At 44.3% G+C, this 26,887-nt stretch overlaps 1 protein-coding gene across 1 annotated transcript; it reads left to right on the forward strand.

Moving 5' to 3' along the window:
- Window positions 1–19,476: 19,476 nt before the first annotated feature.
- LOC141981954 (GTPase IMAP family member 2-like) lies at window positions 19,477–26,664 on the forward strand. Its single transcript, XM_074943569.1, has 3 exons — window positions 19,477–19,512; window positions 24,193–24,224; window positions 25,872–26,664. Exons 1-3 carry the CDS (start codon window positions 19,477–19,479, stop codon window positions 26,662–26,664), a joined length of 861 nt encoding a protein of 286 aa, XP_074799670.1.
- Window positions 26,665–26,887: the final 223 nt, after the last annotated feature.

Here is a 26,887-nt window from a genome sequence, read left to right on the forward strand (position 1 = left end):
CGGCAACTCGCAGAAGTTACTAGATCGCAGGCCCTGATTCTCATGGGAGACTTCAGTCACCCTGATATCTGCTGGGAGAGCAATACAGTGGTGCACAGACAATCCAGGAAGTTTTTGGAAAGTTTAGGGGACAATTTCCTGGTGCAAGTGCTGGAGGAACCAACTAGGGGCAGAGCTCTTCTTGACCTGCTGCTTACAAACCGGGAAGAATTAGGAGGGGAAGCAAAAGTGGATGGGAACCTGGGAGGCAGTGACCATGAGATGGTCGAGTTCAGGATCCTGACACAGGGAAGAAAGGATAGCAGCAGAATACGGACCCTGGACTTCAGAAAAGCAGACTTTGACTCCCTCAGGGAACTGATGGGCAGGATCCCCTGGGAGAATAACATGAGGGGGAAAGGAGTCCAGGAGAGCTGGCTGTATTTTAAAGAATCCCTATGGAAGTTACAGGGACAAACCATCCCAATGTATAGTAAGAATAGTAAATATGGCAGGCGACCAGCTTGGCTTAACAGTGAAATCCTTGCTGATCTTAAACACAAAAAAGAAGCTTACAAGAAGTGGAAGATTGGACAAATGACCAGGGAAGAGTATAAAAATATTGCTCAGGCATGCAGGAGTGAAATCAGGAAGGAGAAATCACACTTGGAGTTGCAGCTAGCAAGGGACGTTAAGAGTAACAAGAAGGGTTTCTTCAGGTATGTTAGCAACAAGAAGAAAGTCAAGGAAAGTGTGGGCCCCTTACTGAATGAGGGAGGCAACCTAGTGACAGAGGATGTGGAAAAAGCTAATGTACTCAATCCTTTCTTTGCTTGTGTCTTCACGAATAAGGTCAGCTCCCAGACTACTGCACTGGGCAGCACAGCATGGGGAGGAGGTGACCAGCCCTCTGTGAAGGAAGAAGTGGTTCGGAAAAGCTGGATGAGCAGAAGTCCATGGGGCCGGATGCACTGCATTCGAGAGTGCTAAAGGAGTTGGCGGATGTGATTGCAGAGCCATTAGCCATTATCTTTGAAAACTCATGGCGATTGGGGGAAGTCCCGGACGACTGGAAAAAGGCTAATGTAGTGCCCATCTTTAAAAAGGGGAAGAAGGAGGATCCTGGGAACTACAGGCCAGTCAGCCTCACCTCAGTCCCTGGAAATATCATGGAGCAGGTCCTCAAGGAATCAATTCTGAAGCACTTAGAGGAGAGGAAAGTGATCAGGAACAGTCAGCATGGATTCACCAAGGGCAAGTCATGCCTGACTAATCTAATTGCCTTCTACGACGAGATAATTGGCTCTGTGGATGAGGGGAAAGCAGTGGACGTGTTGTTCCTTGACTTTAGCAAAGCTTTTGACACGGTCTCCCACAGTATTCTTGTCAGCAAGTTAATGAAGTATGGGCTGGATGAATGGACTATAAGGTGGATAGAAAGTTGGCTAGATTGTGGGGCTCAACGGGTAGTGATCAATGGCTCCATGTCTAGCTGGCAGCCAGTATCAAGTGGAGTGCCCCAAGGGTCGGTCCTGGGACCGGTTTTGTTCAATATCTTCATAAATGATCTGGAGGATGGTGCGGATTGCACCCTCAGCATGTTTGCAGATGACACTAAACTGGGAGGAGAGGTAGGTATACTGGAGGTAGGGATAGGATACAGAGGGACTTAGACAAATTAGAGGATTGGGCCAAAAGAAATCTGATGAGGTTCAACAAGGATAAGTGCAGGGTCCTGCACTTAGGATGGAAGAATCCCATGCACCGCTACAGACTAGGGACTGAATGTCTCAGCAGCAGGTCTGCAGAAAAGGACCTAGGGGTTACAGTGGACGAGAAGTTGGATATGAGTCAACAGTGTGCCCTTGTTGCCAAGAAGGCCAATGGCATTTTGGGATGTATAAAGTAGGGGCATTGCCAGCAGATCGAGGGACGTGATTGTTGCCCTCTATTCGACATTGGTGAGGCCTCATCTGGAGTACTGTGTCCAGTTTTGGGCCCCACACTACGAGAAGGATGTGGAAAAATTGGAAAGAGTCCAGCGGAGGGCAATGAAAATGATTAGGGGACTGGAACACATGACTTATGAGGAGAGGCTGAGGGAACTGGGATTGTTTAGTCTGCGGAAGAGAAGAATGAGGGAGGATTTGATAGCTGCTTTCAACTACCTGAAAGGGGGTTCCAAAGAGGATGGATCTAGACTGTTCTCAGTAGTAGCTGATGACAGAACAAGGAGCAATGGCCTCAAGTTGCAGTAGCAGAGATTTAGGTTGGATATTAGGAAAAACTTTTTCACTAGGCGGGTGTTGAAGCACTGGAATGTGTTACCTAGGGAGGTGGTGGAATCTCCTTCCTTAGAAGTTTTTAAGGTCAGGCTTGACAAAGCCCTGGCTGGGATGATTTAGTTGGGGATTGGTCCTGCTTTGAGCAGGGGGTTGGACTAGATGACCTCCTGAGGTCCCTTCCAACCCTGATATTCTATAATTCTATGATTCTATGATTTGAAAGAGGATAATGAGATAGCTTTGCAGATGTTTATAGGAGGCGCCTCCCAAATATCAGGGAAAGAAGGGAGAAAGCATGAAAGAGCTTGTTTGAAAATTTAAGAAGTGGGCCATAGAGGCTGGCATCATAGGCCAATAGGAGGCAAGCATTGACAGCTCTACAGCGAATGAAAGATGATAGGCTGGCTGGGGATTGACCAGAAAGGACCTTGAAAATGAAGACAAGCAGCTTATACTTGATGCAATAGAGAAGAGGGAGCCAGCGAAAGGATGCAAAGAGAGGGGTGATATGGTGAAAGTGATGGGCTAGGAAAACAATCTTCGCAGCACCATTCTGAATAGATATGAGCAGGGCAAGACTGCATTTGTCAAGGCTGGAGAAAAGGATGTTGCAGTAATTGAGATGCAAGGTGAGGAGAACCTGGATGAGAATTTTTGCTCTGTGGCTGGACAGGTATCTTAGAGAAGTTACGCAGAAGGAATTGGCAAGATTTGGACATAACCTGGATGTGAGAACTGAGAGAGAGGTCTGAGTCAAAGATGACAATCAACTTATTTGATTACAATCTGTAAGTACCTACATGGGGAACAAGAATTTTATGATAGGCTCCTCAATCTAGCAGAGAAAGGCATAGCATGGTCCAATGGCTGGAAGTTGAAGCTAAACAAATTTAGACAGGAAAAAAGCATAACCTTTTAGCAGTGAGGGTAATTAACCATAGGAGCAATTTACCAGGGTCAATGGGGATTCTCCACCACTGGCAATTTTTAAATCAAGAGTGGATTTTTTTTTCTAAAAGATCTGCTGTAGTTCAAACAGGAATGGATTCAGGGAAGTTCTCTGGACTATGTTAGGCAGGAGGGCATACTGCTGAGCAAGACTCCGCACCTCTGCCTCCCAGCCCTCGTTAAGGCTCTTTCCCTTTCTTTCATAGATATTGTACAAAACACAGCACGCAGCTTTAATCGAGGCCGATAGTGCACTGTGGCCTCCAACTTTGTCCTGAGACAACGTTACCTGCCTCTCAAACGGCCAGGTGCACACCCCACGGCCATCCTGCAGCTGCTCAGGCAAGTTAAACAGCTTCTGTCTTGTATCCAAGGGCCTGGCAAAGGGCTCCATCAGTCAGGGAAGCAGAGGCTAAACTGGATCTCCTAGGACCATACCATTGATGTCCGTAGTGATCCTGGGGGCACATTCTCCACTGCTCATTAAGGGAAACAGACATGAAGTCTGAAAGATCATAGCTTCGTGGACCTTTCCCGACCACCCTGCATTGATGTTTGGGAACCTGCCACAGTGATCCACCAGTGATCATCCAAAGTGATCCACCAGCCTGAGGTGTACCCCAGAGAAATACCCCTGTCTGTTTATAAACTCTGATAATTGGTGCAGGGGGGCAAATAATAGGCACATGGATCCCATCAGTTGCCCCAGTACAATTCGGGAACCCCATGTGTGCAATAACTTCCTGAACATTATCAATCTTTAGGACCTGGAGCATCAGCATGTTTTGCATAGCAGCACACACCGGCTGCATGACAACAACCCCAACTGTTGATCTGCCCATGCCAAACTGTTAGGTACAGACCAGTAACAGTCACAGGTGGCCAGCTTCCAGGTGGCAATGCTGACCCATTTCTCAATGGGTATGGTAGCTCACATGTTGGAAACTTGTCTTTGTCATCCTAAACTTCTAGCACCGCCGAGGGTCATCCCAAGTCTGCAGAACGAACCTTTCCCTCCAATCAGGAGTGGTTTCTCAAGCCCAGAAATGGCAGCGTGTGAAGCAGCTCAAGGAAAAGTTTTATGCAGGAGCAGTTGCTGGATATCCTCCTCCTTATTCCCCTGCTGCTATTCACTCATTAGCATATTTCCATAAAACACATGGAGTGCAAGTCAGTTATGTATTAGGGGTTTATTAATAAATACTAATACTACTAATAATAATTAATTAAATATAGCTGCCTTCACCTTCCCTCTAAGCCTGCTGGTTTTTGAGGCACAGTGGCCTTCTTTCTCAATTCGGGGATTGTGGCATTCTGGGCAGCTAGTAAAGTGTTCTTAAACAATTCCCAATGATCATTCATAGTTTTCTGATTAAATTCTTCCTCCCAGCAGATTTAACTCATCATTTTTTAAATCTTTTTGAAATTGTCCCTTTTAAAGCATCAGGTATGTTTATCCCTGGACTTCATTCTGTTTGCACATTATAAATGTGATCAAGTACTGATCACTTGCACCTAATTTAGCATTAATTTTTAGTTCTGTGATCAGTTCCTCTTTCTCTGTCAAGATGAGGTTGAATGCAATATTCCCCCGTGTTGGATAAAACACTTATTATAATTCATATGTTTTCTCTATAGGGAAATCAGACACATTTTTAGTACATCCCAGTTCTTCACCAGATTCTTTTGTTTGTCTGTTGTGTCCCCATCCCCTACTCTTCATCTGTTTGTGTCATAAGAACATAACTGTAAGCCGTTTTGGGCAGGGATAGCGTTTTTTTCTGTGTTTGAACACTGCTCAGAATGATGGGGTCCCAAATGGAGCTTTCACATGTTACAAAAATAATAATCCATACAGAGATGTGATTGTGACGTTGCACCCCATAATGCTCTATAGAAATATGCTTATGTGTGTAAATATGACATAACTGGAATATGTTTTATGCCAGATATGTCATATAACATATCTCTGCAAAGGTTATGATCTACTGGATATATTCATCCATTTTACAGGCATGTACCATTTTTTGTATTTGAAGCTATTAATGTTGGCTATGTACTTGTTTGATTTTAAGTAGCCTCAGTGAAGCAGTTGGTCAGCTTCTTGAGAAAAGACTATTCTCAGTAAGTGCCCAGTCAAGAAACACTTAAGCTAACAAGGAACTTTGAGAGACGCCAATCCACATCTGAGCTTTCCTGGGAATGTAGCTCAGCCTGTAAAGTTCTGAGTCATGCATGGACATGTGACTTGCCCACATGACTCCAAAACTCCATCTTGCATCTGGATTCTTGAAGGGTTAAAATCCATTGCTGATGTAATAACCTGGTATATGGATTTGTGAACAGGCCCATAGTCCAGAGTTTGGTCAAGAGGTCAGAGGCCTAGCAATAGCTAAGAGAAAGCAGAATAACCAAAGATAACCTTGCTTTTGCTAAGATATGCCTGGTCAGCAAAAAGCCAGATGTTGGGGGCAATAATTGTATCTTATTCAAAGTTTCAAATAGAACAAAGAAGCCCTGTTTCTGTTGCGTTCGTTTCTTCTGTAGGGAGATGTTCTTCCCACACATCCAACCTTGAGTTTATGAAAGGTTCAAGTATGCTTCCTCCCACCTCCCTTTCCCAGGGACCAATGCCTGCCTTAAAACACAAATGAACAACTTGAAAGACAATCTCTATTGCCATATACTTTCACTGTTTCTTTGCTTTTACCCCTAGATATGTATCTGTTGGACAATCAAAGGAGCTACTTCATTCCTATGGACCCCAAATCAGAATTCAGCAAATATATTTTATACTAATACATTTATTAAAGTACTAATTAAATGTTAATTTGTCAACTTGAGACCATGGGCGGAGACATTATGTAATCTTTGACCATTGGCTAGTGTGCTATCATGTCTTGCAGCTAAACCTATCCGGGGGTATGGGACTGCCTACCCCGTGACTTTGCCCCGCCCATGGAAAATCCATATATTCCATTGCAATCAATTGATTGACAGTGTCTCTGAGCCTAATAAGCGAGGTGACACTCTGTCAGTGCTGTACGTAATAAACTCCTGTGCTTGACCTCTACACAGTGTGGATTTATGTCCTTCAATTCTGCATAAGAGAGGGGAAGGGGTTTCCACCCACAAGAGAGAGTCTATTTAAGCCCATGGAAACCCTTCCATTTTGTCTTCAGATGGCTCAAGAGGTAGCCTCTCCGCCCCCAACGGATACCTGAAAGAAACTGGAACAAAGGAGAGTAACTACAGGGGTGAGTGATTGCTGGACCCAGACCAGAAGGAGGATAGTCTGTAAAAGAAGCTTACTGGAACTTCCCTGAAAGTGAGATTTCATCTGTAATCACTTTCTTACTGTACTAGGCTTAGACTTGTGTGTTTTTATTTTATTTTGCTTGGTAATTCACTTTGTTCTGTCTGTTATTACTTGGAACCACTTAAATCCCACTTTTTGTATTTAACACAATCACTTTTTACTTATTAATTAACCCAGAGCACGTATTAATACGTGGGGGGGGAGGGGGAGGAAACAAATAGCTGTGCATATCTCTCTATCAGTGTTATAGAGGGTGAACAATTTATGAGTTTACCCTGTATAAGCTTTATATGGGGTAAAACGGATTTATTTGGGGTTTGGACGCAATTGGGAGTTGGGTACCTGAGTGCTGGAGACAGGAGCACTTCTTAAGCTGTTTTCAGTTAAGCCTGCAGCTTTTGGGGACGTGGTTCAGACCTGGGACTGTGTTTGTAGCAGGCTAGCATGTCTGGCTCAAACCAGGCAGGGCACTGAAGTCCTAAGCTGACAGGGAAAACAGGCTCAGAGGTAGTCTCGGCACATCAGGAGGCAGTCCCAAAGGGGTTTCTGTGACCCAACACATCAGTCATTATTATTCATCAGCTGCAGCGGCACAGGAGCCAGCAAACAGAGCTGTAAACAGGAGAGTCTGAGGGGGAGTTTGTAAGGGGAGTTTGGATTGTGGTGCTTGTTTGGGGTTTGTTTTTGTTGTGGGTGGTGGGGTTTGGGGGTGTGGTTTGTGTTTCCCAGATTAACAGGATTTAGGTGGGAAGGCTATGACAGATACAGAGGCAGCAGTGGGAGTGACCCATGTAGTGGAAGACACAATGAAGATGACTGGATGTGGAAGCTGCAGTATGTCCATGATCCTGGAAGGGGGACCTGGTAAAAGTTTTGTCTGCATGAAATGCCATCTGATAGAGCTGATGGAGGAGAAGATCCGAGGTTTGGAGATGCAGGTGGAAAGTCTGGTTGAGTTTAGGAAGGGGTTTGAGCAGATTATGGAGCAAAGACATGAGGTATCTGAAGGGAAAAGCTCAGACTTGCAGATGGGAGCAGGACTGGAAAATTCTGAGGGGAGACTGGGTGAGGAAAGTGGTCAGTGGAAGCATGTGACTAAAAGAACCAGGCAGAGGAAAAGATGGGCTCATGAAGGAGAAATAGAGCTCAAGAACAGGTTTGCAGAGTTGGAAAATGAAGAAGGGGCTCAGCAGGTGGTCACTGAAGATGGAGGGGCAAGGAAGAAGAGAAGAGCGGCTAGTCCTATAGGAAAAGGGGAAAAGTCAATGGAGACTACACCAAATATGAGCCCCAGGAGGATACAGGATGGGTTGAAGAGGATTACAAGGGAGAATAGGAATGGAAAGAACTTGCAGCCAGAGGGAACAGGGGAGACTGGAGAATAGCACCGTCACCAGGAAAAGGCAGGTCTACGTGATTGGAGACTCTTTGCTTAGAAGAATAGACAGGCCTGTAACCAGAACTGATCCAGAGAATAGAAGGGTGTGCTGTCTTCCAGGTGCTAAGATATGGGATGTAGACCTGAGGTTGAAAAGGATCCTAAAGGGAGCAAGAAAGAATCCCCTAATTATCCTTCATGTGGGAACAAATGATATAGCTAGATTCTCGCTGGAAAGTATTAAGGGAGACTATGATAGGCTGGGGAAGACGCTTAAGGAAATCGAGGCCCAGGTGATCTTCAGTGGGATTCTGCCTGTTCCTAGAGAAGGGCAACAAAGGTGTGACAAGATTATGACTATCAACAGATGGCTTAGGCAGTGGTGCTATAAGGAGGGCTCGTCCATCCTCCCCGTGGAATGAAAAGGCCAGGGCAGGGACCGTCGAATCGTGGAAGTCAACGAATGGCTACACAGGTGGTGTCGGAGAGAAGGCTTTGGATTCTTTGACCATGGGATGGTGTTCCATGAAGGAGGAGTGCTGGGCAGAGACGGGCTCCACCTAACGAAGAGAGGGAAGAGCATCTTTGTGAGCAGGCTGGCTAACCTAGTGAGGAGGGCTTTAAACTAGGTTCACCGGGGGAAGGAGACCAAAGCCCTGAGGTAAGTGGGGAAGTGGGATACCGGGAGGAAGCACAGGCAGGAGCGCGTGAGAGGGGAAGGCTCCTGCCTCATACTGAGAAAGAGGGGCGATCAGCAAGTTATCTCAAGTGCTTATATACTAATGCACAAAGCCTTGGAAACAAGCAGGAGGGCTTTAAACTAGGTTCACCGGGGGAACGAGACCAAAGCCCTGAGGTAAGTGGGAAAGCGGGATACCGGGAGGAAGCACAGGCAGTAACATCTGTGAGGGGAGGGCTCCTACCTCATACTGAGAGGGAGGGGCGATCAGCAGGTTATCTCAAGTGCCTATATACAAATGCACAAAGCCTTGGAAACAAGCAGGGAGAACTGGAGGTCCTGGTGATGTCAAGGAATTATGACATGATTGGAATAACAGAGACTTGGTGGGATAACTCACATGACTGGAGTACTGTCATGGATGGATATAAACTGTTCAGGAAGGACAGGCAGGGCGGAAAAGGTGGGGAGTAGCACTGTATGTAAGGGAGCAATATGACTGCTCAGAGCTCCGGTATGAAACTGCAGAAAAACTTGAGTGTCTCTGGATTAGGTTTAGAAGTGTGAGGAACAAGGGTGATGTAGTGGTGGGAGTCTGCTATAGACCACCGGACCAGGGGGATGAGGTGGATGAGGCTTTCTACCGGCAACTCGCAGGAGCTACTAGATCGCACACCCTGGTTCTCATGGGAGACCTTAATCTTCCTGATATCTGCTGGGAGAGCACTACAATCCAGGAAGTTTTTGGATAATGTAGGGGACAATTCCCTGGTGCAAGTGCTAGAGGAGCCAACTGGGGGGGGGAGCTTTTCTTGACCTGCTGCTCACAAACCGGGAAGAATTAGCGGGGGAAGCAAAAGTGGATGGGAATCTGGGAGGCAGTGACCATGAGATGGTCGAGTTCAGGATCCTGACACAGGGAAGAAAGGAGAGCAGCAGAATACGGACCCTGGACTTCAGAAAAGCAGACTTCGACTCCCTCAGGGAACTGATGGGTAGGATCCCCTGGGGGAATAACATGAAGGGGAAAGGAGTCCAGGAAAGCTGGCTGTATTTCAAGGAATCCCTATTGAGGTTACAGGGACAAACCATCCCGATGAGTCGAAAGAATAGTAAATATGGCAGGCGACCAGCTTGGCTTAACGGTGAAATCCTTGCGGATCTTAAACATAAAAAAGAAGCTTACAAGAAGTGGAAGATTGGACAACTGACCAGGGAAGAGTATAATAATATTGCTCGGGCATGTAGGAATGAAATCAGGAAGGCCAAATCACACCTGGAGCTGCAGCTAGCAAGAGATGTTAAGAGTAACAAGAAGGGTTTCTTCAGGTATGTTGGCAACAAGAAGAAAGCCAAGGAAAGTGTTGGCCCCTTACTGAATGAGGCAACCTAGTGACAGAGGATGTGGAAAAAGCTAATGTACTCAATGCTTAACGAACAATGTCAGCTCCCAGACTGCTGCGCTGGGCATCACAGCATGGGGAGTAGGTGGCCAGCCCTCTGTGGAGAAAGAGGTGGTTAGGGACTATTTAGAAAAGCTGGACATGAACAAGTCAATGGGGCTGGACGCGTTGCATCCGAGAGTGCTAAAGGAATTGGCGGCTGTGATTGCAGAGCCATTGGCCATTATCTTTGAAAACTCGTGGCGAAGGGGGAAGTCCTGGATAACTGGAAAAAGGCTAATGTAGTGCCAATCTTAAAAAAGGGAAGAAGGAGGATCCTGGGAACTACAGACCAGTCAGCCTCACCTCAGTCCCCGGAAAAATCATGGAGCAGGTCCTCAAGGAATCAATCCTGAAGCACTTACACGAGGGGAAGGTGATCAGGAACAGTCAGCATGGATTCACCAAGGGATGGTCATGCCTGACTAATCTAATCGCCTTCTATGATGAGATTACTGGTACTGTGGATGAAGGGAAAGCAGTGGATGTATTGTTTCTTGACTTTAGCAAAGCTTTTGACATGGTCTCCCACAGTATTCTTGTCAGCAAGTTAAAGAAGTATGATTGTATGATTCTATGTATGGCCACTGGGAGGCATTCATGGACAGAGGACAGTTCTCTCGGGATGGACTTCATCTGAGTAGGGAAGGAAATAGACTTCTAGGATGGAGGCTGGCACAACTGATTAAGAGAGCTTTAAACTAGGAATTTGGGGGAGATGGTTGGCAGATGTCCAGGTAATCTCCACGCCGGATTTTAGCATTGAGAGGGAAGAAAATGAAGTAAGAAAGTATCATAGAATCATAGAATATCAGGGTTGGAAGGGACCTCAGAAGGTCATCTAGTCCAACCCCCTGCTCAAAGCAGGACTGATCCCCGACTAAATCATCCCAGCCAGGGCTTTGTCAAGCCTGACCTTAAAAACTTCTAGGGAAGGAGATTCCACCACCTCCCTAGGTAACGCATTCCAGTGTTTCACCACCCTCATAGTGAAAAAGTTTTTCCTAATATCCAACCTAAATCTCCCCCACTGCAACTTGAGACCATTACTCCTTGTTCTGTCATCTGCTACCACTGAGAACAGTCTAGAGCCATCCTCTTTGGAACCCCCTTTCAGGTAGTTGAAAGCAGCTATCAAATCCCCCCTCATTCTTCTCTTCTGAAGACTAAACATCCCCAGTTCTCTCAGCCTCTCTTCATAAGTCATGTGATCCAGTCCCCTAATCATTTTTGTTGTCCTCCGCTGGACTCTTTCCAATTTTTCCACATCCTTCTTGTAGTTTGGGGCCCAAAACTGCACACAGTACTCCAGATGAGGCCTCACCAATGTCGAACAGAGGGGAACGATCACGTCCCTCGATCTGCTGGCAATGCCCCTACTTATACATCCCAAAATGCCATTGGCCTTCTTGGCAACAAGGGCACACTGTTGACTCATATCCAACTTCTCGTCCACTGTAACCCCTAGGTCCTTTTCTGCAGAACTGCTGCCTAGCCATTCGGTCCCTAGTCTGTAGCGGTGCATTGGATTCTTCCGTCATAAGTGCAGGACTCTGCACTTATTCTTGTTGAACCTCATCAGATTTCTTTTGGCCCAATCCTCTAATTTGTCTAGGTCCCTCTGTATCCTATCCCTACCCTCCAGCGTATCTACCACTCCTCGCAGTTTAGTGTCATCTGCAAACTTGCTGAGGGTGCAATCCACACCATCCTCCAGATCATTTATGAAGATATTGAACAAAACCAGCCCCAGGACCGACCCTTGGGGCACTCCACTTGATACCGGCTGCCAACTAGACATGGAGCCATTGATGACTACCCACTGAGTCTGACAATCTAGCCAGCTTTCTATCCACCTTATCGTCCATTCATCCAGCCCATATTTCTTTAACTTGCTGGCAAGAACACTGTGGGAGACTGTGTCAAAAGCTTTGCTAATGTCAAGGAACAACACGTCCACTGCTTTCCCTTCATCCACAGAACCAGTAATCTCATCATAGAAGGCGATTAGATTAGTCAGGCATGACCTTCCCTTGGTGAATCCATGCTGACTGTTCCTGATCACTTTCCTCTCGTGTAAGTGCTTCAGGATTGATTCCTTGAGGACCTGCTCCATGATTTTTCTGGGGACTGAGGTGAGGCTGACTGACCTGTAGTATACAGCTGTGGGTAGGAGAATGTATATAAGGAGGAAGGGCAGTGTGGATACCAGTCTAATAGGTTATACTGGCTGTAGAATGACCGTGCCTAATAGGGTACAGAATGTGAGCGAGGCCAAACAGCAAAAATTAAGATGTTTGTACACTAATGCGAGGAGCCTTGGTAACAAAATGGAGGAACTAGAGCTACTGGTGCAGGAAGTGAAACCAGATATTATAGGGATAACAGAAACATGGTGGAATAGTAGTCATGACTGGACTACAGGTATTGAAGGGTATGTGCTGTTTAGGAAAGACCGAAATGAAGGTAAAGGTGGTGGAGTAGCATTGTATATCAATGATGAGGTAGATTGTAAAGGAATAAGAAGCGATGGAAAGGATAAGACAGAGTCCATCTGGGCAAAAATCACATTGGGGAAGAAAGCTATTAGAGCCTCAACTGGGATAGTGCTTGGGGTGTGCTATAGACCACCAGGATCTAATTTGGATATGGATAGAGCCCTTTTTAATGTTTTTAATAAAGTAAATACGAATGGAAACTGCGTGATCATGGGAGACTTTAACTTCCCAGATATAGACTGGAGGACGAGTGCTAGTAATAATAATAGGGCTCAGATTTTCCTAGATGCGATAGCTGATGGGTTCCTTCAGCAAGTAGTTGCTGAACCAACAAGGGGGGATGCCATTTTAGATTTGGTTTTGGTGAGTAGTGAGGACTTCATAGAAGAAATGGTTGTAGGGGATAATCTTAGTTCAAGTGATCATGAGCTAATTCAGTTCAAACTGAACGGAAGGATTTACAAAAATAAATCTGCAACTAGAGTTTTTGATTTCAAGAGGGCTGACTTTCAAAAATTAAGGAAATTAGTTAGGGAAGTGGATTGGACTGGAGAACTTAGGGATCTAAAGGTAGAGGAGGCCTGTGATTACTTTAAATCAAAGCTGCAGAAGCTATCGGAAGCCCGCATCCCAAGAAAGGGGAAAAAATTCATAGGCAGGAGTTCAGAGTAACAGCCGTGTTAGTCCGTATTCGCAAAAAAAAAAAAGGAGTACTTGTGGCACCTTAGAGACTAACCAATTTATTTGAGCATAAGTTTTCGTGAGCTACAGCTCACTTCATCGGATGCATACTGTGGAAAGTGTAGAAGATCTTTTTATACACACAAAGCAAGAAAAAATGGGTGTTTACCACTACAAAAGGTTTTCTCTCCCCCCACCCCACTCTCCTGCTGGTAATAGCTTATCTAAAGTGATCACTCTCCTTACAATGTGTATGATAATCAAGGTGGACCATTTCCAGCACAAATCCAGGGTTTAACAAGAACGTCTGGGGGGGGGGGAGGTAGGAAAAAACAAGGGGAAATAGGTTACCTTGCATAATGACTTAGCCACTCCCAGTCTCTATTCAAGCCTAAGTTAATTGTATCCAATTAGCAAATTAATTCCAATTCAACAGTCTCTCGCTGGAGTCTGGTTTTGAAGTTTTTTTGTTGTAATATCGCAACTTTCATGTCTGTAATCGCGTGACCAGAGAGATTGAAGTGTTCTCCGACTGGTTTATGAATGTTATAATTCTTGACATCTGATTTGTGTCCATTTATTCTTTTACGTAGAGAAAAAGGAGTTGTAAACCAAGTTGGATGAGCAAGCATCTCAGAGAGGTGATTAAGAAAAAACAGAAAGCATACAGGGACTGGAAGATGGGAGGGATCAGCAAGGAAAGCTACCTTATTGAGGTCATAACATGTAGGGATAAAGTGAGACAGACTAAAAGTCAAGTAGAGTTGGACCTTGCAAAGGGAATTAAAACCAATAGTAAAAGGTTCTATAGCCATATAAATAAGAAGAAAACAAAGAAAGAAGAAGTGGGACCGCTAAACACTGAGGATGGAGTGGAGGTCAAGGATAATCTAGGCATGGCCCAACATCTAAACAAATACTTTGCCTCAGTCTTTAATAAGGCTAAAGAGTATCTTAGGGATAATGGTAGCATGACAAATGGGAATGAGGATATGGAGGTAGATATTACCATATCTGAGGTAGAAGCGAAACTCAAACAGCTTAATGGGACTAAATCGGGGGGCCCAGATAATCTTCACCCAAGAATATTAAAGGAATTGGCACCCGAAATTGCAATCCCATTAGCAAGAATTTTTAATGAATCTGTAAACTCAGGAGTTGTACCGTATGATTGGAGAATTGCTAACATAGTTCCTATTTTTAAGAAAGGGAAAAAAAGTGATCCGGGTAACTACAGGCCTGTTAGTTTGACATCTGTAGTATGCAAGGTCTTGGAAAAAATTTTGAAGGAGAAAGTAGTTAAGGACATTGAGGTCAATGGTAAATGGGACAAAATACAACATGGTTTTACAAAAGGTAGATCGTGCCAAACCAACCTGATCTCCTTCTTTGAGAAAGTAACAGATATTTTTAGACAAAGGAAATGCAGTGGTTCTAATTTACCTCGATTTCAGTAAGGCATTTGATACCGTGCCACATGGGGAATTATTAGTTAAATTGGAAAAGATGGGGATCAATATGAAAATTGAAAGGTGGATAAGGAATTGGTTAAAGGGGAGACTACAACGGGTCCTACTGAAAGGTGAACTGTCAGGCTGGAGGGAGGTTACCAGTGGAGTTCCTCAAGGATCAGTTTTGGGACCAATCTTATTTAATCTTTTTATTACTGACCTTGGCACAAAAAGTGGGAGTGTGCTAATAAAGTTTGCGGATGATACAAAGCTGGGAGGTATTGCCAATTTAGAGAAGGACGGGGATATCATACAGGAGGATCTGGATGACCTTGTAAACTGGAGTAATAGTAATAGGATGAAATTTAATAGTGAGAAGTGTAAGGTTATGCATTTAGGGATTAATAACAAGAATTTTAGTTATAAGCTGGGGACGCATCAATTAGAAGTAACAGAGGAGGAGAAGGACCTTGGAGTATTGGTTGATCATAGGATGACTATGATGCTCACCTGGAATACTGTGTGCAGTTCTGGTCTCCCATGTTTAAGAAGGATGAATTCAAACTGGAACAGGTACAGAGAAGGGCTACTAGGATGATCCGAGGAATTGAAAACTTGTTTTATGAAAGGAGACTCAAGGAGCTTGGCTTGTTTAGCCTAACCAAAAGAAGGCTGAGGGGAGATAGGATTGCTCTCTATAAATACATCAGAGGGATAAATACTGGAGAAGGAGAGGAATTATTTAAGTTCAGTACCAATGTGGACACAAGAACAAATGGATATAAACTGGCCACCAGGAAGTTTAGTCTTGAAATTAGATGAAGGTTTGTAGCCATCAGAGGAGTGAAGTTTTGGAATAGCCTTCCAAGGGAAGCAGCGGGGGCAAAAGATCTATCTGGCTTTAAGATTAAACTCGATAAGTTTATGAAGGAGATGGTATGATGGGATAACATGATTTTGATAGTTAATTGATCTTTAAATATTCATGGTAAATAGGCCTAATGGCCTGTGATGGGATGTTAGATGGGGTGGGATCTGAGTTACCCAGGAAAGAATTGTCTGTAGTATCTGGCTAGTGAATCTTGCCCATATACTCAGGGTTTAGCTGATCGCCATATTTGGGGTCGGGAAGGAATTTTCCTCCAGGGCAGATTGGAAGAGGCCCTGGACGTTTTTTGCCTTCCTCTGTAGCATGAGGCACGGGTCACTTGCTGGAGGATTCTCTGCTCCTTGAAGTCCTTTTTCACTCGGAGGGTGGTGAAACACTGGAATGCCGTTACCGAGGGAGGTGGTGGAATCTCCTTCCTTGGAAGTTTTTAAGGTCAGGCTTGACAAAGCCCTGGCTGGGATGATTTAGTTGGGGATTGGTCCTGCTTTGAGCAGGGGGTTGGACTAGATGACCTTCTGAGGTCCCTTTCAACCCTGATATTCTATGATTCTATGATTTGGTAAATATGTCCATTCTAAGGGACAAAATATAGGATTGTACCCTGGAAAATATATGTGCATGAGAAACAATACAAAATGCACAACTGGATTCATCAGGAGTTCTGACCTGCATTCCTGCTCTGGTCCCGGCAAAAGCATCACACAGACAGAGCAAACACTTTGTTCCCCCCCCTCCAGATTTGAAAGAATCTTGTCCTCTCATTGGCCATTTTGGTCAGGTGCCAGCGAGGTTACCTTAGCTTCTTAACCCTTTACAGGTGAAAGGGTTTTGCCTCTGGCCAGGAGGGATTTTATAGCGCTGTATACAGAAAGGTGGTTACCCTTCCCTTTATATTTATGACACAGGCTGAATGTTCTCATACGTTGCTACTGTTCTACACAAACCACTTCCTGTAAAATTCAGACTTGTTTATTTCGCAAATGGTATTTCCTGTTCATTGGCAGTCGCTCATCCCACTGCATTTACTTAGAATGAAATTTGGATCACTGAGTAGTTTGTTTTCATTTTCACAACAATTTCATTAACTACTAATATGAAGCAACTGTCAAAAAGAGGAAACCAGAAGACTTCAGACATTTTTGTATAATACCACTGGCTGGAAGGACTGTGCAGAAGATGGAAATATCTGCTTAATCTGAAGAAATATCACAGGTTTGATCTCCAAGTTGACCAGATGATGAAGAAGGTGTGTGTGTGTGTGTGTGTGTGTGTGTCTATAAGAGTGAGAGAGAGGGATAGGGAGAGAAAATAGGGGTGGGCAAGAGAGGTATTTTAAACTGGCTACAAAGCTTGACAAATGAAAACACTTCTAAGGTAGCAGGAGGAAATACAGGGAACAAGCCTGTGTCTTTCTGTTTGATATTTAGGTGCCTAAAGCCTGCCTGAGATCTGTTTCCAAAGGGGATAAGGGAGCACATGGGGGTGGAGGGGAATAAAGTTTTGACAGAGAATGCTTGACATTTACAGATGGTATACATTTATTCCCAAATGCTGCAACAACCCAAGATAGCCGTGTGTAATTTTGGACAGCCTGGAGACTACTGTGTCCATGAGAGTCCAGCCCTCCCCCAGCCCTGCCCTTGTCCCAAGTTAGTGGAGGCACAAAGTTATTATAAAGCCACCTTCCTCCCTACTCAATCCCACGGCTGAGCTCAGCTCAGGTGCAGAGATGCTCAGTCCCCTCAAACCTGTCTTCTGATACTTATAATGATTTCTCACTGTCTATCCTCCACCTGCTTTGACTAAATGTATGGCTTTGTCTCATCTGCCTTCAGTTACTGTCTCAAAGACAAAAAGGCATCCTCCCCAGAACTTCATTTTGTCTTATGCGCTCCTCAACTCAATATTTCCCTTTTATTTCATTACCTAAAATCAGCCAAGGGAGGGGACACCAGTGTAACAGTGTAGGAATCCATGTTTACCTGGATTTGCTATGTGCACAATTTGCAGGTTTAGAGTCAAACCAGAGTTTTTTAAAGATGGTATTGTATTGAGTCTCTGTAGGCCATCTGCCTAGCTACTTTTCAATTTACTATAGCCATCATAGCACAACGAGCTCACCGACACTATAGATTCAGGCTTAGTCTGGCACAAAACAAAAGCAAGCAGCCAGTCCAAAAAATGAAAATATGAATATATGATGTGTAATGTAAAATGAAATCCTGAGTGGTCTGTCCTTCCTCCACTCACTGCATACAAACGAGTCCACAGTATGGAGTTCCCATGACAAAGCCAGAGTGTGATCCTCAAACCAGGTGAAAAAAAGGCAGGGAAATGCCTGTCTTGCCTGCAGGGCCCAATTCAGTAGGACTATGAAACAGTCTGAGGTGGGTGTCTCTCAGTCTCTCACATTGAAGCCATTCCACTTTTTATTCAATGTGTGTTGGGCCAGAATGATTGTATAGAGCACAGCACTCACTTGAGACACGGGGAAACCCTGTTTAAATCCCTACTCGTCAGACAAAGGGGGAATTGAACTGATGTCTTCTATCCCCTGGGTGACTTCCCTAACCACTGGGCTGAAGGTTATAAGGGAGCTGTTGTCTTCCAACCATCAACCATTCTGTAGGGAGTTAGGCTGGCAACGAAGCTGCCTGACTCTACAAGAGGGGTTCCTGGCTGTGGGTTGCAAGTAGAACAAGGTGCCTTTGTGCAGTTCTGGCTTTAGGCACCAAATTCCTTGAGGGGGCAGGACTTAGGACCACCCCCTTCTCAGCAGCATCTCCTATTGGCTCCTTGCCTAGCATCCTGGCTTTTGCCTATCTCTCCCCATGCATTGTACAGGGAGCCTAGGTGCCTAACCCAGGGTTTGTGGATTCCAGTGATTTTCAAGACACCTAAAAGTCCCTTTACGGATTCTGGCCTTAGACCCCGATACTGCAATTGAATCCACTAGCACCATTTCACTTTGGAAAAGCCACAATTACAGTCAATGGATCTCCATGCAGGCACAGCATCCATGCTAGTGTAATGCCAACAGACCCCGGTCGTCGACGGGCAGGATAGAACCGGGGACCTCTGAAGCTTAGTGTATAAGACTCTACCGCATGAGCTAGAAGCCAGCTGGCTGGTAGCTAAGGCTGTAGAGCAGACTCATTTCATTTCTCTCTCTCTAAGGGTCTCCGTGCCACTAGAGGGGATAGAACACCACACCCAGGAGGTGTGTGGGTTACACTAGCACAGGGGTCGGCAACCTTTGTCACCCAGCCCATCAGGGTAAAGCCGCTGGCGGGCCTGGCCGGTTTGTTTATCTGGAGCATCTGCAGGTACGGAGCCCCGCAGCTCCCATTGGCCGCGGTTCGCCTTTCCTGGCCAATGGGAACTGCAGGAAGTGGCGCGGGCCGAGGGACGTGCTAGCCACTACTTCCCACAGCTCCCATTGGTCGGGAACAATGAACCATGGCCAGTGAGAGCTGCGGGGCTCCGTGCCTGCGGACACTCTAGATAAACAAACCGGCCCAGCCCGCCAGCGGCTTTACCCTGACGGGCTGGGTGACAAAGGTTGCCGACCTCTGCACTAACAGCTCCAATTCTAGGATCGAGATCTTAGCTTCTAAGCTCTTGTTGTAGGGACATGGAGGAAGAGTTTCAAAGGCACAAATATCAGTTAGGGACCTAGCGTCCATGGACATGAACTGCAATTTATGCCTCTGAAAATCTCCGCCCTTGTCTTCTCTTCATCTGTAATGCCATGCATATTCATGGCACTGTATAAATAAAATAATTAAGAAATAAACTACCCTTCAGTTTGCACAGGAACAAAGAAACACATACGAGATGGGATTTGGTCTGGGCTTTCGTGAGTATTAACCAGTTCCATTGATTTTTCAGGAAGAAGCTGTTTAAGATCCCTGTTTTAAAGGAGAAATGTCAGCCTATCAATCACTTGGAACAACCATGCCGGTATGTACTAGTGAAGGACAAATCCACAGAGGTTCTAAGGTTTGGTTACTATGTGTCAGAACCAACTTGATAGAGAAACCAGACTTGTAAGCTCATGAGAACAGGCCCTTTTGAGATTGTGAGCAGCACTGTGAGCTGGCAGCAAGTGATCAAAAAGTAGATCATAGAGAAATATAGGTGGGAAGCTTAGGATGGCAAAATCAGATGCACGCACAGAATCTATCTTTGACTCTGGGTCTTCCTCTGCTTTCTTGAATCCCGGCTTGAACAATTGCTAGAAAAACACACACTGCCTCCTAACTAGGTCAGATCATGGTACATCTTGCCCAGTAGGCTGTTTATGACAATCGCTCATGCCAGAACTTCAGGAGGAGTGTCCAGGACAGGGCAGTATCTTCCACTCCTGGCTTCTGGTAGTCAGAGGTTTAGGATCACCCCGAGCATGGGCTTGTGTCGTCTGGCCTTTTTGGCCAATAGCCATTGATAGACCTATTCTCCATAAACGTATCCAGTTCTTTTTTGAACCCAGTTATACTTTTGGACATCATTACTTCCCATGGAAATGAGTTCCACAGGTTAGTTAGGCATTATGTGAAAAAGTACATCCTCTGTTTAAACTTCCTGCCTATTAATTTCATCAGGTGAAAGCATTCTTCTAAAGCTGGATGAATAAATGGGGTAGGGAGGAACAGGGATTTTTCAATAAATTTTTATACTGACTTTTTTTCAAAATTTCAAAAAAAAATTCATCAGCTCTGTCGTTGGTAAAAGAACAAAGGAAGTTAATGAAAATATTTTCAAAATTTTCCCTGTTTTCTTTTTAAAACCAGTTCTAGTTCTATGAATCTTTGTATATGCTGAAATAACAATTTGGAAACAGTTTGAAAATTGTGACAGGTTTCAGAGTGGTAGCCATGTGAGTCTGTATCAGCAAAAAGAACAAGGAGTACTTGTGGCACCTTAGAGACTAACAAATGTATTTGGGCATAAGCTTTCGTGGGCTAAAACCCACTTCATCAGATGATTGGAGTGGAAAATACAGAAGGGAGATAGAGATTAGAGATAGAGATAGATATATATAGCCAGAAGAGTACCCAGAAGTAACCTACTACAGGACAGGCCCAACAAAGAAAGTAACAGAACTCCACTAGCCGTCACCTTCAGCCCCCAACTAAAACCTCTCCAGCACATCATCAAGGATCTACAACATATCCTGAAGGACGATCTCTCACGCTCAAAGACGTTGGGAGACAGGCCAGTCCTCGCTTACAGACAGCCCCCCAACCTGAAGCAAATACTCACTAGCAACCACATAACAAAAACACTAACCCAGGAACGTATCCTTGCAACAAACCCTGTTGCCAACTCTGTCCACATATCTATTCAAGGGACACCATCATAGGACTTAATCACATCAGCCATACCATCAGGGGCTCGTTCACATGCACGTCTACCAATGTGATATATGCCATCATGTGCCAGCAATGCCCCTCTGCCATGTACATTGGTTAAACTGGACAGTCTGTACATAAAAGAATAAATGGACACAAATCAGACATCAAGAATTGTAACGTTCAAAAACCAGTCGGAGAACACTTCAACCTCCTTGGACACTCAATTACAGACCTAAAAGTGACAGGTTTCAGAGTAGCAGCCGTGTTAGTCTGTATTCGCAAAAAGAAAAGGAGGACTTGTGGCACCTTAGAGACTAACCAATTTATTTGAGCATAAGCTTTCGTGAACTACATCCGATGAAGTGAGCATAAGCTACATCATGAGTTGCATCCGATGAAGTGAGCTGTAACTCACGAAAGCTTATGCTCAAATAAATTGGTTAGTCTCCAGACCTAAAAGTGGCAATTCTTCAATAACAAAACTTCAAAAACAGACTCCAACAAGAAACTACAGAACTGGAATTAATTTGCAAACTGGACACCATCAAATTAAGCCTGAATAAAGACTGGGAGTGGATGGGTCATTACACAAACTAAAAACTGTTTCCCCATGCTAATTTTCCCCCCTACTGTTACTCACACCTTCTTGTCAACTGTTTGAAATGGGGCACCCTGATTACCACTACAAAAGTCTTTTTTTCTCCTGCTGATAATAGCCCACCTTAATTGATTTGTCTCATTAAGAGTTGGTATGGCAACCCCCATCTCTTCATGTTCTCTGTGTGTGTGTGTGTATATATATATATATATCTTCCTACTGTATTTTCCACTCCATGCGTCTGATGAAGTGGGTTTTAGCCCACAAAAGCTTATGTTCAAATAAATTTGTTAGTCTCTAAGGTGCCACAAGTACTCCTCATTCTTTTTGAAAATTGTGAAACTGTAACCGTGTGATCCCACATAGTCACAAGAAGATACCTCAGTTTACTACAGTGATTCATGTTATACCAGTGGAGCTTTCTAATGTAGAAGAAAAGGTCAAATACCCTGTCTAACTCAGTCACTTTAAATTCCACAACACAGTCTGTCACTCTTAGTGCACATATCAAATTCTATTCTGTTTTGTTCACTGGTTCTTATGACATCCTCATCATGGTCGTATCTGTGTGTCTTTAGTACCACTGACATGGTGTTGGCAGCCTAGCTGATGGTGAATCACTGTCTCCCCAGTGCTCTCATGTAAATAGTGAAGAGAAGCGCGGATAGTCTGGATCTCGGTGAGTCTCAGGTGAGGGCCTTCAGAGAAGAGGAACAGTTACCACAGTTACCAGAGTTATCATCACTCTGAGTTTTCCTTGAATTTAGTCATAGGAACAGCTATAGTGCCAGTCCACCTACTCCTGCTATGTCACGTCAGTGGGTTAGCAGTGGCTTCTGGACCACTGTGTCTAAAACTGCAGAAAGGTCCAGCAACATGGGCATGGAAAGCTTACCTGTGTCCATGGTCATCTTTTTAGTGCCACTAGAGCTGTCTCTGTGCTGTGCCCTAGTCTGAACCCTGATTGTGAGACATCCAGGATGTTGGCTGATGTCACATGTTGCTGGCACTTTGTGGTTACTACTTTCTCCTTGATTTTGGCCAGAAATGGAAGGTTGAAGACAGGATAATGGTTGGAGGGCATTAGGGACTACTGATGGATTCTTGAGGATTGGGTGAAGTATTGTGCTTTTCATGGATTTTGGCGGGTTTGTTTTCTGAAGAAGGCATTGACTATTTCCACTGGTAGTGAACATAGTTTTTGCTTTCCCTGGCGTTCATCAACCAAGAGGGGTATGGATCCATCTCGCAGGTTGCGGCTCTAATATTTTTCAGGTCTTTTTGATCTTCAGCATGTGTCAAGGGATCGAATTCAGTCCAGGGTAGCTAGAGGGATAGTATGATCTGGTCAGGAATGGAGATTTCTTTCCCATTTAGTTCCATGCACACTTGGTTGATCTTATCAGCAAAGTTCACTGATGCAGTGATTAATAGAGTCATAGGACTGGAAGGGACCTCGACAGGTCATCTAGTCCAGTCCCCTGCATGCATGGCAAGACTAAGTATTATCTAGACAGGTGTTTGCCTAACCTGTTCTTAAAAATCTCCAATGATGGAGATTCCACAACCTCCCTAGGCAATTTATTCCAGTGCCTAACCACCTTGACAGTTAGGAAGTTTTTCCTAATGTCCAGCCTAAACTTCACTTGCTGCAATTTAAGCCCATTGCTTCTTGTCCTGTCCTCAGAGGTTAAGGAAAACAATTTTTCTCCCTCCTCCTTGTAACAACCTTTTACATACTTGAAAATTGTTATCATGACCTCTCTCAGTCTTCTTTTCCAGACTAAACAAACCCAATTCTTTCAATCTTCCCTCAGAGGTCATGTTTTCTAGACATTTAATCATTTTTGTTGCTCTTCTCTAGACTCTCTCCAATTTGCCAACATCTTCCTGAAATGTGGCGCCCAGAACTAGACACAATACTCCAGTTGAAGCCTAATCAGTGTGGAGTAGAACAGAAGAATTACTTCTCGTGTCTTGCTTACAACACTCCTGCTAATACCTCCCAGAATTTAGAAAATGTCAAAATGAAACATTTCAACTTTTTCTGAATTTTTTTCCAGACAAAATATTTTGGCAAATTCAACCCAAATTCGCAAAATGTTTTGGTTGACCCAATTCAGGATTTTTCAATGAAAAAAATTGCATCAAATTTTTTTGCCCAGCTCTGGTTGTGCCATCTTCTCCCAAAATTGGCTCTAACTGAATCATAGCCACTTAATTTATGAACTGACACCTGTTTTGTACAAGTCAGTGCTGCAAAGGCAGTATCAGTACTGAAGTACAAGCTGCATTCTCTCTGCCTTGTGCGTCAACAGTCAAAGTGTTGACTAAGTTCTGATTCCAGAACTTCTATTGCTGATGAAAATGGAGGTATGTACAAGGCTGCAATAACAGAACTGATTTTCAAAGGCTAAACCTAACTCTCGACTTCAGGAGGACGACCCATGTGCTTAAAGTTAGGCAGATGTGATGAAAACACTAATGGAGGTTAAACATGAAATATCAAGGTATCATGTTCAGAAACTCACTTTTCCGACCATAATAGAACCACATAGCAGTGATTATTGTTATTACTATTTATTATGTGTATTACTGAGTTTTTCTAAATGAAAGTATTTTTCTATGTTCTGAGTTCCTTGGTTAAAGTATGTTTGTAAATAACATGTTTTCTTACAAATATTTCAGGGTGAGATGGATGGGAGCAAGCAGAAAGGAGAATATGTAACCTGTGGTAAGACAGTTACACAAAAGGCCCTATTCTGGTCTCACTTCTATATTTTGCTCAGCTCAAGTTTTTCAGTAAAGTAAAAGAGAGCCCCACAAGCTCTAGGGGATTGAGGCATATTCTGAATATACCTTTAGTTGCCCAAAATTATTTTAGTGGCTCTAGCATGGGTGCAGTTACTGGGGGAATGGTAGTGACATTACCCCTGTAACTTTGTCTTCTGTTGGGGACAACCCCCACAAAGAAAATCCCTTTCCCAGTATCTGTAATTTTGTCCATATCTCGGGCTGCTACAGCAGCTGCAAACTGTAAATCAAGAACCTACCACTTTTGATCAAGAAGGAGATGAAAGTGGAAGCACGGCAGAGCTTCTTTCCAATCCAAAGACACTGAGAGTCTGTGTACCAGGCACACCCCATTCCCCAGCTCCCCCAATCGTTTCCAGGCAGATCCGGTCAACTTTTTTCAAATTTTAACCCAAAAAATGGAAACAAATGTATATGAAATGTGTTATCCTGCTTGACCAGCTATATAGAGCTAGGGAAGAACAGGAGGTAATTTATAGGCAAGTCAACCTGATTCACTGTATGCAACACAGCAGAAGTGGGTTTTTAAGAGGGATTTTGATGTGGACAGAGTAAGGATTTTGCAGGTGAGATTAGCAAGATCATAGCATGCGAGGGGGGCTACAATGAAGAAAGCACACAGGTGATTGTGCAAGAATCTGAAAAAACAGATTAGGAGCATTAATAGAGTGGAGGAGATGGGACAAAGCGAGGATATGTAATGAGGTGCAGAGTTCTATAGTAATTTGAAGGTAGAGACAAGAAGCTTAAATGTGATGGTCAAATGTTCAGAGATTTGAACATCTGAAGGAGGAAGTGGTCTGACCAGAACACAAGGGTTTGTTTTTAAAGGCCTCGTATTTACATCTGACGTTAGGATCCAGTACAAAGAGCGTCAGCTCTGTGTGTGGGTCCAGAGGTTATCTGTGTAAAACCAGAGACAGAGGTGCTCCGATTCGACAGTGATAAGTGAGGTATAAGAACCTATTCTGTCAGACAGGGAGCCAACGGCAGACTAGAAAGAGAGAAGTTGCATGATCGAACCAACAGGCAAGGAAGACACATTTAGTGGTAATATTTTTAATGGACTGAAGGGTCTGATGTGTATGTTTGGGAAGCCAGAGAGGAGGAGTTGCAGTAATCAAGGCAGAATACACTGAGGTTCTGAAAGGGAACTTAGGTGTAGGGCTGGAGAGAAAAGGACAGAACTTGAAGGTGCTGAGGAAGAAGAACCAGTTGGATTTGGATCTGGCCTAGATGTGTGGGACAAAGGAGAGAGAGGATTAAAAAAGCACCCCCGGATTGCTGGCCTGAGTGACGGTGAGAATGGTGGTGATCCAAAGAGTGATAGGGAAAGGAGGAAGCAGAGAAGGTACAGGAGAGAGGATACGGAGTTTAGGTCATGTTCAGTTTAAAGTGACAAGACATCCCAGAGGAGAGAGACAAGCTGGGATGTGGGACTGGATGGATGTTGTTTACTCTAGGACTCTCAGCCTCAGAATTAGGTGTAACTCCTACTCATTTACTTTTATCTGTGCAATGATGTTCTGACTGTCAAACCTGTCCCCATCAACTGCAGATGACGGCAGGAGATCAGAACTCAGAATCATCCTTGTTGGCAAAACTGGAGCTGGGAAAAGTGCAACAGGAAACTCCATCCTTGGGGAAAGAAAGTTTGAGTCCAAACTCGGGGCAAAGTCAGTAACTTTGACTTGTGAAAAGGGGCAAAGGAGCTGGAATGGGAGGGAGCTTGTGGTTATTGACACACCTGCCATTTTTGACAGAAAGGTTTGTGAGCCAGTAACATCTAGAGAGATTGTTCGCTGTATCGCGCTCTCTGCTCCTGGCCCCCACGCTCTGCTGCTGGTGACCCAGCTGGGCCGTTACACTGAGGAAGACAAGGAAGCGGTGAGGAGAGTAGAGGAGATTTTTGGAGTTGAGGCCATGAGGTACATGATCATCTTGTTCACCCGGAAAGAAGATTTAGCGGTCGGCTCACTGCATGACTACGTGAGATACTCAGATAACAAAGATCTGAAGGGGCTGATTCAGAAGTGTGGGGACCGATATTGTGCTTTCAATAACAAAGCAACTGGAGCAGAACAGGCTGAACAGGTTTCTGAGCTGACTGAAATGATCCAGAGAACGGTTCAGGAGAATGGGGGCAGGTATTACGTCAGCGAGCTGTATTTGGAACCTAATTTAACGGAACAAAAAGTGAGGTATCTTATTGGAATAAATAAAAGAACCAGGGTGACCACTCCTTTTACCAAGTATAGGAAAGTTATTTTGGCCTTTGGGGTTGCTGCAATAGTTCTTATTATTGTACTTCTCCTGATCTACCTCGTCACTGACAGTCATTCATAAAGTCTCATTGCAACCTAACCCTGCTGCGTCCCAAACCCTGCATCTCAGCTTCTCAGGCACCCTCACCCTTATGCCAGTGCAGCACATTCAGACAATATGACTAAAGCTATCAGCATTTGTTCTTTATTAATGATATATATTAGAACAATTTAAATATGCTGAGCCTGTTTCTACACTCACATAAACTGTTGTAAATCCAGAGTTACTCCATTAACTTAAGAGT

Source organism: Natator depressus, chromosome 2 (assembly GCF_965152275.1).
Source record: "Natator depressus isolate rNatDep1 chromosome 2, rNatDep2.hap1, whole genome shotgun sequence".
In the NCBI taxonomy this organism is placed as follows: domain Eukaryota; kingdom Metazoa; phylum Chordata; order Testudines; family Cheloniidae; genus Natator; species Natator depressus.

Coding starts and splice junctions, on each gene's coding strand:
- LOC141981954 (XM_074943569.1), top strand. CDS start 19,477: ATGTCAGCCTATCAATCACTTGGAACAACCATGCCG. Junction 19,513..24,192: donor CACTTGGAACAACCATGCCG/GTATGTACTAGT, acceptor CAAATATTTCAG/GGTGAGATGGATGGGAGCAA. Junction 24,225..25,871: donor GGGAGCAAGCAGAAAGGAGA/ATATGTAACCTG, acceptor GTCCCCATCAAC/TGCAGATGACGGCAGGAGAT.